Here is a 19,297-nt window from a genome sequence, read left to right on the forward strand (position 1 = left end):
AAAGCAGAGATCTCTGTTTTACTTTTTATTCTGAACAGCATCTGCTATCAGGCCTCCCACAGCAAGGTCTGATCGGAGATTAATCAGTATTTTGTGTCAATGAATGACTCTGATTACAGAGCATCTATTCAAGAGCTGTCGCACTTCCTAACTTTCAAGGGGAAAATCTCAGAATGGAAAGAAATGAGCACCTTTTACTAACAGTCAGAGATGCTGGAATTTTGGCTTTAAGACTCTGAACCAAGGAACAAATATTACCTGGACCGTACAAGCTCAGCTTAGGGAGCGATGGGACACTTTGGGGTCCTGTGTGCTTAGCCTTCTTCTCTTCCTCTACGCCTACCTTACAGCTCTTTCAGAAGTCCTTGCATGTAGTTCTCTGGATTAAAGGTAGCAAGTACGTGGAATATGAAAAATGAGTCTATTATTTGATTTTATCTTCCATCTGGTTTTTTTTTTTCCCTTCTTTTTGGACACAGCACGAGGCTTGCGGGATCGTAGATCCCCGACCAGAAAGCAAATCTAGGACCTTGGCAGTGAAAGTTTGGACCCCTAACCACTGGACCACCAGGGAATTCCCTCATCTTCCATTTAAAAAAAAATTTTTTTTTTAATTTTATTTTTTAACTTTACAATATTGTATTGGTTTTGCCATGTATCGAAATGAATCCGCCACAGGTATACACGTGTTCCCCATCCTGAACTCCCTCCTCCCTCCCCATACCATCCCTCTGGGTCATCCCAGTGCACCAGCCCCAAGCATCCAGTATCGTGCATCGAACCTGGACTGGCGACTCGTTTCATATATGATATTATACATGTTTTTAAAGTAGGAATTATGTTTTTCAAGGCTATGCAGTTTCCTCATATAAACTGCCAAACTCAAATGGCTTTATTGAGCACGAACAAAAATTAGAGTAGGGAAGAATTCTATTCTTTTTTCATCTGTTTAGCCATTAGAGCTAGTCCACTAATTTAATGTTGTATTATTCTAGTTCTAATTAGCACTTTCGTTTAAAAATAATCATAGAATTTTAAGTATGTGAAGAACTTCAAATATCTAGCCCAGTTGTAGGTCACAGCTCCTTAACAGAACATGCAATCAATTTAGTGAGCTAAATTAAATGACTACATTAAATTTAAATGACTGCATTTAAGACATGAGAAAATAACAATTATAATGAATAGAAAGGAAATGTTTTCTGAAAATTTTTTTCAGCTGTGTTGTGGTTGAGTGTGCATGGGGTAAGTAGTGTAAAATGTGTTAGGCAAAATGCTAAAATAGTCCCCAATATTTCTTACCCCTCTCACCCTTCCTGTGATCCCCAGGCCTGTGATGGTGATGGACATCACTCCCATGATTAGCTTTCGTTGACTTTCAAACATGGAGATCATCTCTGTGGCCCTGACCTAACTACACAAGCCCTTTAAGGGCAGAAAGCTTTCTTGCAAGCCTGAGGAGAGAAAGTCAGAGATGCATCATGGGAAGTATCTGACACACAGTTACTGGCTTGAAGATGGAAAAGGCCACGTGACACGCGAAGAGAGTAGCCTCTGAAAGCTAGGAGTGAAGCTTCAGCCGATCGCCAACAAGGGAAAGGGGACCTCGGTCCTACAAAGGAGAAGAATTGAATTCTGCCAACAAAAGGAATGAACTTGGAAGCATTCACTCCCTTTGTTGGAGGTCTATCCTTCCCCTAGCTGGACCAATCTGCAGACAAGAACTCAGCCCAGCTAATACCTTGAGTTAAGCCTTGTAGATACACCCTGAGCAGAGAACCTAGGCATGCTATGTGGACTTCTGACCTATACAACTATGAACTAATAAATGGGTGTTGTTTTAAACAGCTAAGTTTGTGGTAATTTGTTTCATTGCAATAGAAAATGTATACAGTATTTTACATGGTCAATTGTAAAATAAAGAATGCAAGAGAAAAAAAATACTCAGAAAGACCAATTTGCTATAAATCTATCACTGTACAGATGAGAAAGTTAAGGTCAAGTGTTGGTAAATAACTGTGCAAGACTGTACACTTAGTGACAGAAGCAGCACAGAGAAAGCTCTTTCTTTAGCCATAGTCCTGATACCGTGATTACAACTGTTTCAATCTAGCTAAAGACTCATATATCTCACATTGAAAGAGAAAAGCTTTTCCCCTACTTATTTCAAAACAACAAAATTTTATTACACTTCTTGTAAGATGAATTATTCTCCTACAAAAAGTAATGAATTTATGCTGTGCCATGTTTTGGTTGCTATAATAGGCTTAATATATTTCTGCTGCTGCTGCTAAGTCGCTTCAGTCGTGTCTGACTCTTTGTGACCCCATAGACGGCAGCCCACCAGGCTCCCCCGTCCCTGGAATTCTCCAGGCAAGAATTCTGGAGTGGGTTGCCATTTACTCCTCGAAATATTTCTGCTATTAAGAATAATTAAGGACCTGAATCTACTGCCTACATAAGGAGGCACTAATTTCTCTTTGTAGAGTTCTCTCAATAGGAAGTAGATCCATAAACAAGTTCACGAGGGATAAAAGCTGAGAGATCAAAAGAAATTTCTAGAAAAGCTACTGCAGCCACTCAGCCACTAAGGGACACTTAAATAATTCCAAAAAAGTTTTAGCTCTTTTTGAAAACGTCATTTATTTTTAATTGAAGTTCTTTTTTTAATTTAAAAATTCTCTGAATTATTGCTTGAATTTTCATAAATCATTTCATTGCTAAATTTAAATGTAGTAGTCAACTTAGCCACAAGAGGGTTTTTCCAGTTGTGTGAGTCATAAGTTGAGGCACTGAAAGCTATGTTTATTTGTTTTTTTTTTTTAATTTATATTGGAGTATAGTTGCTTTACAATATCGTGTGAGTGTCTGCTGTACTGAAAAGTAAATTAGTTATACACATAATCCCCTTTTTAGTTTTCCTAGAGTTCCTAGAGTTGCCTAGTTTTTAGTTTTTCAGAGTTCCCTGTTCTATATATTAGGTTCTCATTAGATATTTATTTTATACATATGTGTGTGTGTATGTGTGTGTGTGCACACTCAGTCGTATCCAACTCTTTGCGACCCCATGAACTGTAGCCCACCAGGCTCCTCTGTCCATGGAATTTCCCAGGCAAGAATACTGGGACGGGTTGCCATTTCTCCAGGGGATCTTCCGACCCAGGGATCAATCTCCCATCTCTTGTGTCTCCTGCACTGAGGCAAGTTCTTTATAAGCTGAGCCACCAGAAAAGTGCATTTTATACATCAGTTCAGTTCAGTCAGTCAGTTGTGTGTAACTCTTTGCGACCCCATTGACTGCAGCACACCAGGCTTCCCTGTCCATCACTAACTCCTGGAGCTTGCTCAAACTCAGGTCCATTGAGTCAGTGATGCCATTCAACCATCTCATCTTCTGTCATCTTCTTCTCCTGCCTTTGATTTTTCCCAGCGTCAGGGTCAGTTCTTCCCATCAGGTGGCCAATGTATTGGAGTTTCAGCTTCAACATCAGTCCTTCCAATGAACACTCAGGACTGATTTCTTTTAGGATGGACTGGTTGGATCTACTTGCAGTCCAAGGGACTCTCAAGAGTCTTCTCCAACACCACAGTTCAAAAGCATCAATTCTTTGGTGCTCATCTTTCTTTACAGTCCAATTCTCAAATCCATACATGACTACTAGAAAAACCATAGCTTTGACTAGACAGACCTTTGTTGGCAAAGTAATGTCTCTGCTTTTTAATATGCTGTCTAGATTTATACATGGTAGAGTATATATGTCAATCTCAATCTCCCCATTCAATCATCCCTCCCTTCCCTGCTCTGTAACCATAAGTTTGCTCTCTACATCTCTGTCTCTATTTTTCCTTTGCAAGTAGGTTCACCTGTACCACTTATCTAGATTCCACATATAAGTCACATTATATAATACTGTTTTTGTCTTTCTGACCTACTTCTTTCTACATGACAGTCTTCAGGTCTCTCCATTTTTTTGGAAATGGCACTGTTTTATTCCTTTATGACTGAGCAATGTTTCACTGTATATATGTACCATACTGAATAGTATCTTTAAACAAAAGGGTATATTGGCCAGTGGATGGGTTAGTTGGCATGGTTAACTTAAGTGAAATTATCCAGGGATTACAGTAAAAATATCACTCTACTGTATTTTCGATAGAAACTCTTGGCTCACCTCTTTGTCAAGGGGGTTGGTATCATTCTGAGTGACAGAGGCTAATGCTAAAATGTCACGAGAAGGTTAATTTCATTCACAGAGTCTGCTATCTCCGGCTCACAATTTTTTGTTTAATTCCTTTAAGGTTCTATCTCTTATCCATAAACAGAGACTATAGTACTTAACAAGACTTGTGAAGATCAACTGAGATTGAAGGAACTTAACTTATGCCTGGTATTGAGAATTACTCATAAATGGCAATTAAAATTGTTGTTGTTTATCACCAACACATTTACTAAGGGATACTAAATAGACTTGTTCTGCAAAATGATCTTTCAACACAGGTGATTTACATGGTTGCTAATATTTCAATCTTGAAAATGTCTCCAGGTCCAAATTAGTAGAAGGGTGATATCAAAAAAGGAAAGTTGACAATTCTTATGTCTATTTTAATATACAGACATGTCACTGACAGCAGTTATGAATAAAATTCTTGCAAATCCAATACTTAACCATTCACTAGTGGCAGGGCTATTTAAAATAACACAGTTCATCTTTTTGCAATTCAAACACAATTTAGACTTTTATTTTCCATGCTTAGCTCTTTATTTCCTTTGATCAAGCTGGTCAATTTTTTGCTCTCATGTTCTCATCTTTAAGGAATACTGAAGTTGTAAAATAAGTTTTGTTTTCTGAAGGAAAAATACTGTCATCTTAGTTAGTTAATAAATCAGAAAAGCAGCAGATGGTTGTGGACATGTTGAAAGATGGAAGGAGAGGACACTGGGAAATGGAGAGAGGCAGTTATGTAAATGCCATGGGTTTTTGCAGCTGATTGCTTTTTAGAACTCTGCTATTACAAGTTTTACAAATGGAAATATGTTCCTGTCTACCCTCTCTCATATCAAGTCTCATTATATGTCAGGTGACCACTGACATCCTGAAAGACACCCATTAAAAAAGTAAGACACAAATAGCTTCATCTGGAAAGAGGAAACCTGAGAACAGATATAGGAAGAAGACATAATGGGAAGAGAAAGCATGGTTTTAGGCGCCAAATCCTGAATACAACTAGACATACATGGAGGCATATCTTTAAGTGTGAAGGAAGTAATTTAACCCAAAGACAGAGTATAATGACTGCACAAAGTCACATAGAAAACTGGTGTGGGAATCAGAGTTGAAATCTGATACGATTACATTTCTAGATAGAGACACTAAAATATCTGAGAAAAATAATACAAACATCCCATGTTGGGAGCGCAGGGGTATTGGATACCATGTAAAACATGAGCCCTTTAATGTAACTTTGGTAAAACCATTAAGCCAACAGCATCTACTGTAAGGGTTTTCGGTGATGATTAAATCTCTCCAAGAGATAATAAGCAACACCGCTGCATCCATCATCTTCTTGCGTAAATTCATCTCCCCCATGTATGACCTCTGCCATATATACATCTAGCAACTTTTGTCTCAATTAGACCACACACACTGAAAATTGTTATTGAGAGGTAGAAATCAAGGTCAAAGACATGATAAGCAAACACTGGTACATAAAAGTGGGCAATACAACTTATTTGTATTATCTCAAACACTTTATTTAGGTGTTAAAGTTCAGAATTATAGGATATTATTCTACTTCAGAAAAAAGGGACACAATGTAGATAGGTTACTTATAATACTGAATATAATATGAATGCTATGTAAATAGTTCTGGGTGTACAGCAAATTTTGGATGGACATGAGTTTGAGCAAGCTCCGGGAGTTGGTGATGGACAGGGAAGCCTGGCGTGCTGCAGTCCATGGGGTTGCAAAGAGTCGGACATGACTGAGCAACTGAACTGAACTGAATGTGGACAGACCCTCTCCCCAGCCTACTATCTTATCATACAATGGGATCTGGATGTGATTCACTCTCTCCAATGTAATGTGCAAGGTGAAAACAGATCTACAACATTATTCGTCCTTCTTCAGAATGTAATAATTTTCTATTTTCTTAGTGGCTTTGTTAGTTACAGGCTGACATCAACCACTGCCTCAACAACCCGACAGAACAGGGTCAGCCACTTGAGAGCCTGGAGGGAGAATGAAAAGAACAAAAACCCAAAACCCACAGAGAAAACAGCACTGGCTAAAGACTGGCAAAAATGAAAACATCAGCACATAAGCTTAAAATTTAGAAAATCATATATCTATATGTAAGTTACTTCTGTTAGGCAGGATATAGAAAGTCTTCAGGCCTACTCTCTTACTTAACTTTGCTGGAGGCTTGTGGTATTTTTCCAACTCTATGTTCAGGCTGTATGAGAAAATGTCCATGGAAACCACCAGAAATACAGTTGCCCCTTTGTATCTGCAAGTTCCACATCCACATATTCAGCCAAACAAGGATTGAAAGTATTTGGGGAGAAACATTCAGAAAGTTCCCCCCCCAAAAAAAACTTGCAATTGTTTTACACCCAGAACGATTTACATAGCATGCATATTCTATTCGGAGAAGGCAATGGCAACCCACTCCAGTACTCTTGCCTGGAAAATCCCATGGACAGAGGAGCCTGGTAGGCTGTAGTCCCTGGGGTCAGGAAGAGTCGGACACTTACTAAGTGACTTCACTTTCACTTTTCACTTTCATGCACTGGAGAAGGAAATGGCAACCCACTCCAGTGTTCTTGCCTGGGGAATCCCAGGGATGGCGGAGCCTGGTGGGCTGCCATCTGTGGGGTCGCACAGAGTCGGACACGACTGAAGCGACTTAGCAGCAGCAGCAGCAGCAGCATATTATATTTGGTATTATAAGTAATCTCGAGATGATTTAAAGTATATGGGAGGATGTATGTAGGTTCTATGCAAATATTATGCTGGTTTATATAAAGGACTTGAGCATCCTCAGCTGTGTTGTCCTTTAGGGGTCCTGGAACCGATCCCCATGGATACTGAGCAACAGTTATATATATTATATAAACAAGGCGACCTTAACCACAGCCCCTCACATTCACGGTTCTGATTGAATAGACGTCATCTACTTATTTGCATAAATCATGGCACTCACCAATGGTGTAGAATCTCTTCAGCTCACTTCTTCGGGAAGGATGTTTCTGGGAATTTGCTGCGTTGTTCTGTTCTTCTTCAATGATGGGCGTCTTGGGTGCCGGGGGCTTACTGGCTTGTGGCATTTGCTTTCCTGCACCAGCCAAAGGGTTGAACCCTGGAGCAGTAATATCCACCGACTGGGACTTTTTCTTCAACCTACAGGTAGAGCATACCACATGTGATAACTCCTGACTCCAGAGAGAGACACATTTTTTTTTCACATTTATCTCCATCATAATTTTTGTCAACAACTGAGTTACATTTGGCCTTGAAATAGAACAACGTTTATTCAGAAATTACAGATCTTCCCTACAGTATTTTAAATCCTTCAAATATTTTTGAAACCAGTTGAGGGGAGGGGATCTTCTAATCAGAACATTTCATTAAAATACATTCAAATGTAAGGTGATAAAGGACTTTAACTGTTCGAATAGCAAACTAAAATCTGGCTTCAGACAAACACAATGCACTGAGGAATCGCTTGAAGTTTTGAGCAGAGTATTTTTTAATGTCACAGTAAAACATTAGTTAGAAACAAATAATTGCAACCCCCAGAAGAATAATGAAATGTTTATCTGTATAACTAGAGGCTGCCAGTGCTATTCTGTTTCATTGGTAACAGCATCTTAGCTGGAAAAATTACAGAGTTAATACTGTTTCTCCAGATACTCTCTTAATGACAGTAAGTATACTACTGCTCCTCCTAAACTTTAGAGAGCGGACATAGGTCTAATAGGAAAAGCAAAAGCCCACGAGAGCACGAGAACATTTTTCTTGGTGTAAAAATAATTGGTAAGTGATATGCCTTAAATTCAAATACTTCAAGCTACACAACCTGATATTTGTAACGTAACTGAACCCTAAGCCCAGCATACCCTCGGTGCTTGGTACTTTTGGAGGCTAATGTTAAGTGTCATTTTCAAGCCTTAATTCCCTACAGAAAACTAGTTGACAGTTTTATCAGTTATGGTAATCACACCTGCACATTTGCAACTTCCTAAAAGTTTCATAAAATTTCACACCTCCAGGTTTTAGTCAAGCTTTTCCAGTGTATTAGCTTCACTTTCTGCCCCACTGGTCAGACCCTGCTCCTGCTTCTACACTTGGCTTACATGTGGCCTTCTCTTGGACACTTTCTATGACACAGACCTTGGTGGCCTGACACCATTCTGCATGGGAGGTTATTCATAATGAGCTCTCAACAAGTCTTTATTAAATTGAATTTATCAGAGAAAAATCTTTGTTAAAGGAATAGAATATGCCAATTATTAAAAGATTTCTTTAATGAAAGCAGTGCTTATTCAAATTTAGTCATTTAATCATCACCTGTAGCATATCTGCTATATTTCAGTTCAGTTCAGTTCAGTTGCTCAGTGAAATCTGACTCTGTGACCCATGGACTGCAGCACGCCAGGCTTCCCTGTCCATCACCAACACTCAGAGCTTACTCAGATTCATGTCCATGGAGTCGGCAATGCCATCCAACCATCTCATCCTCTGTCACCCCCTTTTCCTCTTGTCCTCAATCTTTCCCAGCATCGGGGTCTTTTCAAATGAGTCAGTTCTTCGCATCAGACAGCAAAGTATTGGAGTTTCAGCCTCAGCATCAGTCCTTCCAACAAAAATTCAGGACTGATTTCCTTTAGGATGGACTGGTTTACATACTACCTATGTGATCTACTTAATATTCATGAAAATTGACCTGCTTTATGAAAATTGCCAACAAGTATATTAACAAGTGCTAGACAGCACTAGTCATGAGACATATAAATTAAGATCACTTCACACTCAAAACAGAACCACCAGACTGGCTAAAATGTCAAAGACGTGACATGAAGTGTAGTGATAAGGAGCAATTGGAATTCCGGGACATTGACAGTGGAGACCACTCTGGGAAAATTCCTGCCACAGTCTTGGAAACGGCAACCCAGTCCAGTATTCTTGCCTGGAAAATCCCATGGACAGGAGAGCCTGGCCATGGGGTTGCAAAGAGTTGGACATGACTGAGCAACGGAGCACACACACATTACACGGACAGAGACAGGAATGGCTTTCTGGGACTCTGGGACTGTTCTGTTTCCTGATCTGGGTTCTGGGTACCAGGATGTGTTTACTTTGTAAAAATCTCATCATCTACGGTTTCTGCATCTTTTCTGAGTATACAGTACACTCCAATAGAGCTTCCATTGGAAATTGGCTAAATTTTTAACTTATTCATTTAAAATTAAGATTATATATAGTTACTGAATAGCTGCTTGCCCCAAAGCAGCAAGTAAAAAGAAACAGAATGAAAGTCTTGCCTCTAGCCTCCCAAAGAGGGCCAGAGTAGAGTGAATCTAAAGAAGAACCCTTTCCTCACTGGGTTGGCTGGACCTCGTCCCCCTGCTTTCCGTGAACTGAAAGGGGCTATTCATTCATTCCTTGAAAGGCTACTTTGCATCAGCTAATATTTAGGGGACCAGGAACACACAGCGAACACAAAGAGGCAAAATATCTGCCATTGTGGAATCCTCATTCTCATGGAGGAAGACAAGTAATAAGTAACAAAACAAACCGATATATAACAAATCAGGTGGTGAGAAATGCTGTGATTAAAACAGAGTAAAAGGGATAGCCAACAAAAGTGGCCAAGCATATTGTTACATAAAGGAGAGCCAGTGGAGGGCTCTCGGACCATCAGACTTCTGAGAAGAGACATGAAGGGAGAAGCTGTGAGAAATTTGGGGACAAGTATTTCAGCAAATGGGGAACTTGTTTTTCTGCATTAGAGGAACAAAGTGACTGCAGGAGAGAAGCAGGAGATGAGGTCAACAAGATGGGGTCAACAAGATGCCCTCCATCAACAAGATGGGGTGCAGGAGAAAGAGGACAGATTATATAGAGTTTCAAGGTCATTTAAGAATGAGGCCAGGAGAGGGTCTAATCCAAGGAGGCAGGTCATGATGACTGTATATTAAAACACTTTGTTTGCTTTGCTGAAATCAGGTTGAAGGCTGTATCTCCAAGTTAAGCAAGCTGCATGCAATGACCTTCAAGGAGTCAATACCAAAAATCACTTAGAGTACCACATACTTGAGCAAACAGGGTTTACTTTGCACAGGATTATGTACTTATTAATGCCGTGGTCCTCCAACATCATCATTCTTGTCCGAGTCTGAAGTTTATGCACTGTAGCTGAAAGTTACAGTAGTGCTGTAAGCAGCATTAGATTAATACGTTAAGAAACAAGGTGAAGGTCATCGAGGCAACAACTTGGATTTGTTCCAACGTGGTTTTCCAGAGAAGCACAGTTAGGCACACAAAGATGTAGACTACGCTAAAAATATATTAAACCCTAAAAACTCTAAGAAATCACCAATATTTGACCATTTTCACCTATAGAAATGTTAATTTTCTATAGTGCCTTTTACAAACTTTGTTTCAAGATCAAACGAGTTTCAGCATAAAGCAAGTTTTTTTTGAGGGGAGGTAGAGTGGGGAGAGGCGGTACAAAGGAGTAGGACTTGAAAGGAAAGGTGCTACATTTTACTGAAAGAAATCCAACTGCTCTCTGCCTGTGTGCATGCTTTGTCACTCAGCCGTTTCCGATTCTTTGCAACCCCATGGACTGTAGCCCGCCAGACTCCTCTGTCCATGGAATTTTCAAGGCAAGAATACTGGAACGGGTTGTCATTTCCATCTCTAGGGGATCTTCCCAACACAGGTATCAAACCCACGTCTCCTGCATTAGCAGGCAGATTCTTTACCACTGAGTCACCCGGGAAGCCCAACTGCTCTTTAGTTCTCAGGAAAGATTCTTTTCAAAATGTAAATGTGACAAGTTTTATCTTCAGTCCACAGAGCAAACTATTTTATCACCAGAAACTGCTTACATTTTATGCTGGCCTGTTTTAGAACTGATCAGAGTTGCTAAATTTATGTCTCACACTGGAGGACATCAGCAATGAATCTTAAATATTTGATAAAGGGCTTGATACTTAATTAATGAAACTCTCCATCACTTCAAATACCTAAGTACTCTACAACTCCTTTTATAGCCCCTGGAATAAGCAAAGGACAAAGGCAAGCAGTCTATATTTTCTGTATTTTCCCTCTTCTTTCTGCTCTTTCCCACCAGACACTCGTCCCAATCAAAACTTGAAGGTGACATGTTTCCACTGTTGTCGCTGGAGTCTGGAATGCTGCTAGCACATTTGTGGGCTTGCTTAAGGAAAGGCTTCTATTTGCATGATCTTAGAAAGGAGAACTGTGTGGGTAACCAAATTACTCCTTTAAGGATCCTAAAAATGACTACTGTGGTTGACAAGGAAACCTGCTAAATGCTACCTTCAATTTCCATATTTCATGAAAGGGGAAGTCTTTGTAAATTTTTAACAATGTTCTTAATTAAACGAGTTAAACAAATGTAAATATAGCATAATGGCCTACTTAGGTGTATGGGAGTAATAAATGAAACACTACAACTAGAGACAAAAAGATCTCTCAATAGATACCAAGAGGATCTTTGTTTAATGAGCCTTGCATTACCAAAGGAAAAATAACTGTCAACTTCTTAGAAGGGGGAAAGGAACTGAATAAAAAGAGGCGTTTCCCCCTTGGTAGGGCTTCAACGGGCAGACCCCCTTGTGTTTCATCATCTTTGCCTTTTCTTGTTCCTATGTTCTTGTGAACAAACAAGGATTATTCCTACTCCTCCAAACATGTATTCCAATGCCTTCTTTCATCGTGGTAACAAAGTGAGTGAGTGAAGTCACTCATTTGTGTCCGACTCTTTGTGACCTCATGGACTGTAGCCTACCATTCTCCTCTGTTCATAGGATTTTCCAGGCAAAAGTACTGGAGTGGGTTGACATTTCCTTTTCCAGAGGATCTTCCCAACCCAGGGATCAAACCCAGGTCTCCCGCACTATAGGCAGATGCTTTACCGTCTGAGCCAGCAGGCAAATCCTTATGGTAACAAGGTTGGACATTTTTCTGAGACTCAGTTTCTTCATCTATAAAATGGGGCGGGTATACCTGTGGCAGATTCATTTCAATATTTGGCAAAACTAATACAATATTGTAAAGTTTAAAAATAAAATAAAAGTTAAAAAAAAAAAAAACAAAACAGAACCAGAAAGGTTCTGAGGACTAAGTAAATATCCTATGGACAGTACCTAGCACAGCACCTGCATGGAATGCAAGTTCCAATATCTTTAAGGGGATATAATTTTGTTCAAACTTCTATGGATGCTGAGGAAATGATATCAGCTTCTGCACAATTTTTAAAAACTTTTTATTTTATACTGGAGTATAGCCATACATATACAGTATCCATAGCTCTGTTGGTAAAGAATCTTCTTGCAGTGCAGGAGACCCGGGTTCAATCCCTGGGTCAGGAAGATCCCCTGGAAGAGGAAATGGCAACCACTCCAGTATTCTTGCCTGGAAAATCCCACAGACAGAAGAGCCTGGCAGGCTACAGTCCATGGGATCACGAAGAGTCGGACATGATTGAACACACATGCAGAAGGAAGGAACTTATGTTGACTTTAATAGAAACATAAGAAACCTTTCACTCATTTCAAGATAATGGAATAGAATTCATGAATATTTTGGCTAAGGGCTTAATGGACATCCTGGAGCCCAGAGCTTGTGCCAAAAGTGAGTGAATGGCTTTAAGCTGCTCATCACACAGGACTTCTCCCCAAGATATGGGTCAATCCTCTATTTCAACAGCTTTCACCAAGGAGAAGCTTGCTCTAAGCTTCTTCATATCTGGCCCTTATTACCCTGGTTTATTACCTGTCGTACTCTTCTGGTCTTACCTTTCCTTTCCATCTCACACTGAGGGATTTGCACCTTCCCATCATCTCCACTCTTCCATCATCTTCCCTTTAAGTCATAACCAAGCAGTACTTTTCATCTTTCTTTGTCTGTTATGCTTTTCATCTTTTAATAGTTTTGTTAACTTGGTTGAATACTGCATGATAGAACTCTACCTTAAGCTTGAACTAAACTCTGGTATGATTTATGTATGTAAGAAAAAATATTTTCATTTAACTTGGGTTCTTAACTGGAATTACTTCTCTCCCATCAAGTGGAATTTAACTTGTACCTTCATGATAATTAATCGGATATGTTCCTGAGCTCTGTAGCTATCTGAGAAAAAAATTAACCTCATATTATCATTTATTATATAGTATTAGGATGCCCATAGCAATAATAGAAACCATTGGGAAAACCTACTATAGTATAATGGGAATATTCCCTAGGTCATAGGAAAAGTTTGGTTGGGAGGCTAAAACTTAGGGAAGCTGGAATCCAATCAGGATATTTGGACTAAAAAGCCACACTTTAGAATTAGGAGATAGAGAAAAATTTCAGCTCTAACATTCACCAGCCATGTAACTTTGGACAAGAACTTTGACTGGGTCTCTATTTTCTTACTCATAATGGTGGTGTTCACACTATATGCCTACTTGACCCACGAGAGTTATTGTGAACAGAAAATGTGTTAATGTTAATGAAAGCACATTGTAAAACTCCACAGAACTCTGTAGTACACAGCAGTAGCTATACAAAATCACTCTTTTCCCAATTCACTTGGTCTATACTTAAGCAAACGTACATGTACACACACATACATGGATACATGTGAATGGCTGTGCCCAAAGACTCAAGGCTTGTAGTCCTTTCCAGTCATTTCCAACAAGACAACCATCTGTCATTTGCACAACTCATTACTGTTAGCAAAGCTGTCTCCTTGCTTCCTAAAAGAGCTAATGCAAGGATATTTTTTGAAGTAGAAAGCTGCTGAGAATGCAGATTTTCCAAGTTGGATACTGTGTACTGCAAAAATGTCAAGTCACTGAAAAAGAGCTTTTGAGAGCAAATGCCTGAAGAATTTTCACACTGCAAAATTAAGGGCTTTTGTTACCCCTTGTACAGTTTGACTAAAAATCAGCAGCTAAGAACAAACCACAAAACCAGCAAAAAACAAGCAGATTCAGAAATCCAACAAGAAGAAATGACAGATTGGAAACCTATGCATTAAAACAAGAAAACAATCCCTTGGGGTATAGAGTATGCCAATTACAGCCTGCTCTGTTACAGCTGTAGCCAAACTATTTTTGTGCCCCTACAAACAAGGATTAAGACATAAAATATCATTAACACGGGATCACGAATTACACAATGTTCTTTTACAATTCAAAACCAATGCAAAAGTTTCAACAGAAGTACCCTTCAGGAGTGCAGATTGGCATTGGAACCATTAATGGGACAGCAAAACCAGATACCTTGCTATAATAAGATGTTTCTAGCCCTGTATTCATTCTAAGAGGTTGATGCTGTCCTATCTTGGAGATTCAGAGAACAAAAAATTCAAGAATTGAGTCAAAGGTACAAAGATATGTAGAAATGGTTTGCTAGAAATTCTCTTATTAGATGCAACTGAATTCAAATCTGTGAAGAGCAAGGCCAGCTGTATACAATATCAACCAAATAGAAGCATACATGAATCCATTGCTATGATAACCTAAATTTATAACAAAAATAATAGAAATTAAATCCAAAACCAATCTGCCTCTACAGAGTTCAATAAACCCTAAAGTAAATGGTTAGCCTTTCTTATTGACCCTTCATGAAAAAGACATCCAAATCCTTGAAATCTGCCAGGTGGTTTATTTATATCTTCATGCTTATACCAGCCCAGAGAAAAGAGGCTGGAGAGAAGCATTTTTCATCAGGATGCTTACCACCAGATCAACTGAATTCCTACATTCAGAGAAATTCCGTCTGTTCACCGTTTCACTCCTAGGACTTAGCACACGTTCATGGGTGCTTAGTCACTCCAGTCGTGTCCGACTCTGCGACCCCGTGGACTGCAGCCTGCCAGGCTCCTCTACCCATGGGATTCTCCAGGTAAGAATACTGGAGTGGGTTGCCAAGCCTTCCTCCAGGGGATCTTTTCAACCCAAGGATCAAACCCAAGTCTCTTAATATCTCCTGCCTTGGCAGGCAGGCTCTTTACTGCTAGCACCTGGGAAGCCCAGGACTTAGCATAATTCTTGGCATATAGAAAGCATGTCATAAATAAACTGTTAAATGAATGAGTGGTTTCATGATGGGAAAAAGCCACAAGAGATAATACAAAAATGCAAGCAACTTCAGGTATAAAGTCTATGAAAATAAGCTAAAAAAGTAACTAATTTTGGACAGTTTGGGGGCAGATGTAATAATCAATTTAGTACATCCCCACTCAATCATGGTAGCTTCAAAGCTTAGACAAAGGAAATTATTCCACCTCCATTATCAGCAGTATAATAAATTGGAACATTTCTTTTTTCACTAAATTTAGCCTTGTAATTTCTAAAAATACACTATGCAGTCTTGATAAATTGACATCCCTATGCAAAAATTTCAGTGGTGGCATGAAGAAGTTAAAAGATCAAGGACTCTGTAATCAAAAATTTGAGTTCAAGTTCAGGATCTACTGATTTTAAGTAATCTAATATTAAATACTTTTCTTGATTTGAAGTTCTACTTTATATTTTTGATCATTCATTAAGAATTTGCATATTATCTTTCTACTGCTGCTGCTGCTAAGTCATTTCAGTCGTGTCCGACTCTTTGCGACCCTATAGACGGCAGCCCACCAGGCTCGCCCATCCCTGGGATTCTCCAGGCAAGAACACTGGAGTGGGTTGCCATTTCCTTCTCCAATGCATGAAAGTGAAAAGTGAAAGTGAAGTCACTCAGTCGTGTCCAACTCTTCACGACCCCATGGACTGCAGCCTACCAGGCTCCTCTGTCCATGGGATTTTCCAGGCAAGAGTAGTGGAGTGGGGTACCATTGCCTTCTCCTATCTTTCTACTACACAGTTTCAAAAAATTAAGTCAACAGTATTAATAGTAAAATTTTTATGAGCTTCCCCTTCCGTGTACTTTCCAATTATACCACTATATTGCAAGCATTCACTTTGAAATTACACAAATTTCCAATTTATTTCAGTTTTTGCCTTGGAACTTCAAAGCCTTTCAACTGGAAAATCCTGGAAGTAGAAACACATTATGCAAATCCAAAGATTAGGGCTTGAAGGATTTGGAAGTCAAATTCTTATAAATGTTGAACAGTCTTCTGTAATAATCCACAGAGACAGAATTTAATTTTATTACCTTTGATGAAATGATTTGTAATATGCTATTGCCACATCGAGTGCTTTCTGTTTATTCATCTTAGGAAGAAGGAATCAGAATAAATAAGCACTATTTTAAGACTTCAGGCATCTATCCAACATTGCCGATTAAAGGAATCTATTTTTAACAGGATCTCCTATCACAAACTATCTGTATAATGCATATAGACTAGCTGATTAAAATGTAGTTTTGCCTATGCACAACATAAGGCAACTCCAAACTTAAATCAAGATAGATTCTGTAGGTAACAATGATCTGGGCCAAAACCCAACAGTTTGCAGTTAAAATGCCAAGGTAGAACAACAGTCTCCTGTGTTAATTTCCCAAAACGAATACATGATAAACAGAAAAAGAAGTTATAAAAATATAGGTCTCTTGTTTACATGTTAATTCAGAAGCTTGAGAAAAAAAATCACTCCACTTAATTCATTGTTTACCTCTTTAAACCAACCTGTCCTGTTGATGAATATTAAAAAATCCTTAAGTCATTCTACATATTTTCAAATAAAAATGTTGCTTGGTGGGTTTTACATGTAAGATTGCATATTGATTTTATTCTTGTGTGAAAAGAATTTTTTAACCTGCCCCCACGTAGATTCTAATTACCTAGCAAAATATAGTACACCATGTCCCCCTCAATTTGAGGATCACTGGGAAATCTGTTATAATTTTCTTCAATTCACATAATAGTGGTTTAACATACGATGGTTATGAAGTGTTTTCCCAACACAACAAAGTTGGATTTTAGACCTTCTTCAGATAAACATACCATAAATGTTTAGAATTACATTAAATAAGTCACTGGTGTCCTTCCCAGTAACAACTCTATAAACCTACATTTACCTTTCCCCACAATTTAAAAACATTTTCCTATTATAGAAAAGGGTATGATCCTCCTCTTGTTAAAATTAATCTCTCCATGTGTTTTCTGAATCCAACTGCATCCTCTCTCCATAGCCAAGGTTTCAATGTACTAACCATTCTCTTCCTTCCTGTAAATCCTGAATCAACTGACCAATAAGGACTGGAGTCAGAGGCCCATCACAAGCGGGCAGCCTGGAGCATCAGGAGCCCTGGTGAGGCTACCCCACGTTCAGCGAACATCAAGAGGATGCCGTGGGCTTCGTGTCCCAAAGAGAGAAGGCAGAGGGGGTGGGGCCGGACCCCTGCAGTCCTTTCCATGGTCTGAGAAGTCACTTTTCTTTCTCAGGAGAGGCAGAGATACAGAGAGCCCAAGGTCTCTTCTAAATCCTTCAGAAAAGAAGGAAGTCTATTTTACACGCACAAGAAGCGATGCAGGCAAGGCAGACAAGATTCCTCATACATCACTTCCTCAACTGCACTCCTAGGTTATCTGCTTCCACCCTGGTCATGAATCTCCCACCAGCATTCAACCAGGTGCTAACATCTCCCATCACTTCAAGAAGTCCTTTTCTTCCTTAGGCTACCATCCCATTTCTGGATTTCCTTTCTCTCTATTCATCACTGCAATCCTCCCCAATAGTGCCTCACACCCAGAGCTCTCACAAAACAATTCATTGTGGTTTTCAGTTATTTCACACAGTCAAATGTTACTTTCTTTTGGTTTTCATCACTTTTAGCCTTAGAATGGCAGGATATTTGGTGGATATGCAAAGCACAAAAGGTAAGGTCGTGGACTCTGGATGGAGTTAGGGGCCTGGGTATAAAACCTGGCTCCTTATTATGGGATCTACAGTGAAATTACTTAATCTCTCCACAGTTCATATGCATTTGTAAAATGAACTTAATAACTGTATTTGCCTTGAAGGATTATTAAAAGGGCAACTAAAAAGCAGAGACATTACTTTGCCAACAAAGGTCTGTCTAGTCAAGGCTATGGTTTTTCCAGTAGTCATGTATGGATGTGAGAGTTGGACTATAAAGAAAGATGAGCACTGAGGACATGATGCTTTTGAACTGTGGTGTTGGAGAAGACTCTTGAGAGTCCCTTGGACTGCAAGGAGATCCAACCAGTTCATACTAAAGGAGATCAGTCCTGGGCATTCCTTGAAAGGACTGATGTTGAAGCTGAAACTCCAATACTTTGGCCACCTGATGCGAAGAGCTGACTCATTTGAAAAGACCCTGATGCTGGGAAAGATTGAGGGCAGGAGGAGAAGGGGATGACAGAGGATGAGATGGTTGGATGGTATCACCGACTCAATGGACATGGGTTAGGGTGGACTCTGGGAGTTGGTGATGGACAGGGAGGCCTGGTGTTTTGTGGTTCATGGGGTCGCAAAGAGTCAGACACGACTGAGTGACTGAACTGAATTTCATCCATATAAATATTCAATGTGATCTGTACTAGAACATCTAAGTATTCAACTTTTTTTTTAATAGTCCCTTTACATTGAAATATTTTAGCTTAGAGCCCCTGACACACAACACTTCTAAAATTCCTTTTTTCCACCATTACTTAAAAAGTTCCTTTTTTCCCCCCTCTCTTTCAACCTTAAGTTCTGGAATATCCAGGGGACTAAAAAGAACTGGGCCTCCCTCTGCTTTGCATTCACTATCTCCCTAAATATTCTCATCCATTCCCTTGGAAGAAAGATTTCTATGCTGGAAACTCCCATATTTATACCTCCAGCCCACACTTTCTCCAGAACAGCAAACTTAAATATATAACTAGCTACTTGGCATTAGCCATTACCTGTGGCACTTCTTAAACTCACCATGTCCCTAAACACATTCTTGATCCCTAAATTCACCCCGATCTCCCTTTCTCTCTTCTTCCATCAGCACATGGCACCAACACCTTCAGTTATTCAAGCCCGAAAACTGGAAGTTATATTTGTTTCCTTCCTTTTCAACAGTCATCTCTAATTCTAATTCATCAACAAATTTTC

At 39.4% G+C, this 19,297-nt stretch overlaps 1 protein-coding gene across 2 annotated transcripts in view; it reads right to left on the reverse strand.

Moving 5' to 3' along the window:
• Positions 1–19,297, reverse strand: part of OXR1 (oxidation resistance 1) — a 446,019-nt gene that overhangs the window by 269,303 nt on the left and 157,419 nt on the right. For both annotated transcript variants that reach the window (XM_010863467.1, XM_010863466.1), the window contains exon 2: positions 7,204–7,400. In XM_010863467.1, the coding sequence (XP_010861769.1) occupies positions 7,204–7,400 (197 nt within the window). The remainder of the gene's footprint in view (positions 1–7,203; positions 7,401–19,297) is intronic.

Source organism: Bison bison, unplaced genomic scaffold, assembly GCF_000754665.1.
Source record: "Bison bison bison isolate TAMUID 2011002044 unplaced genomic scaffold, Bison_UMD1.0 scf7180017864491, whole genome shotgun sequence".
Lineage (NCBI taxonomy): Eukaryota > Metazoa > Chordata > Mammalia > Artiodactyla > Bovidae > Bison > Bison bison.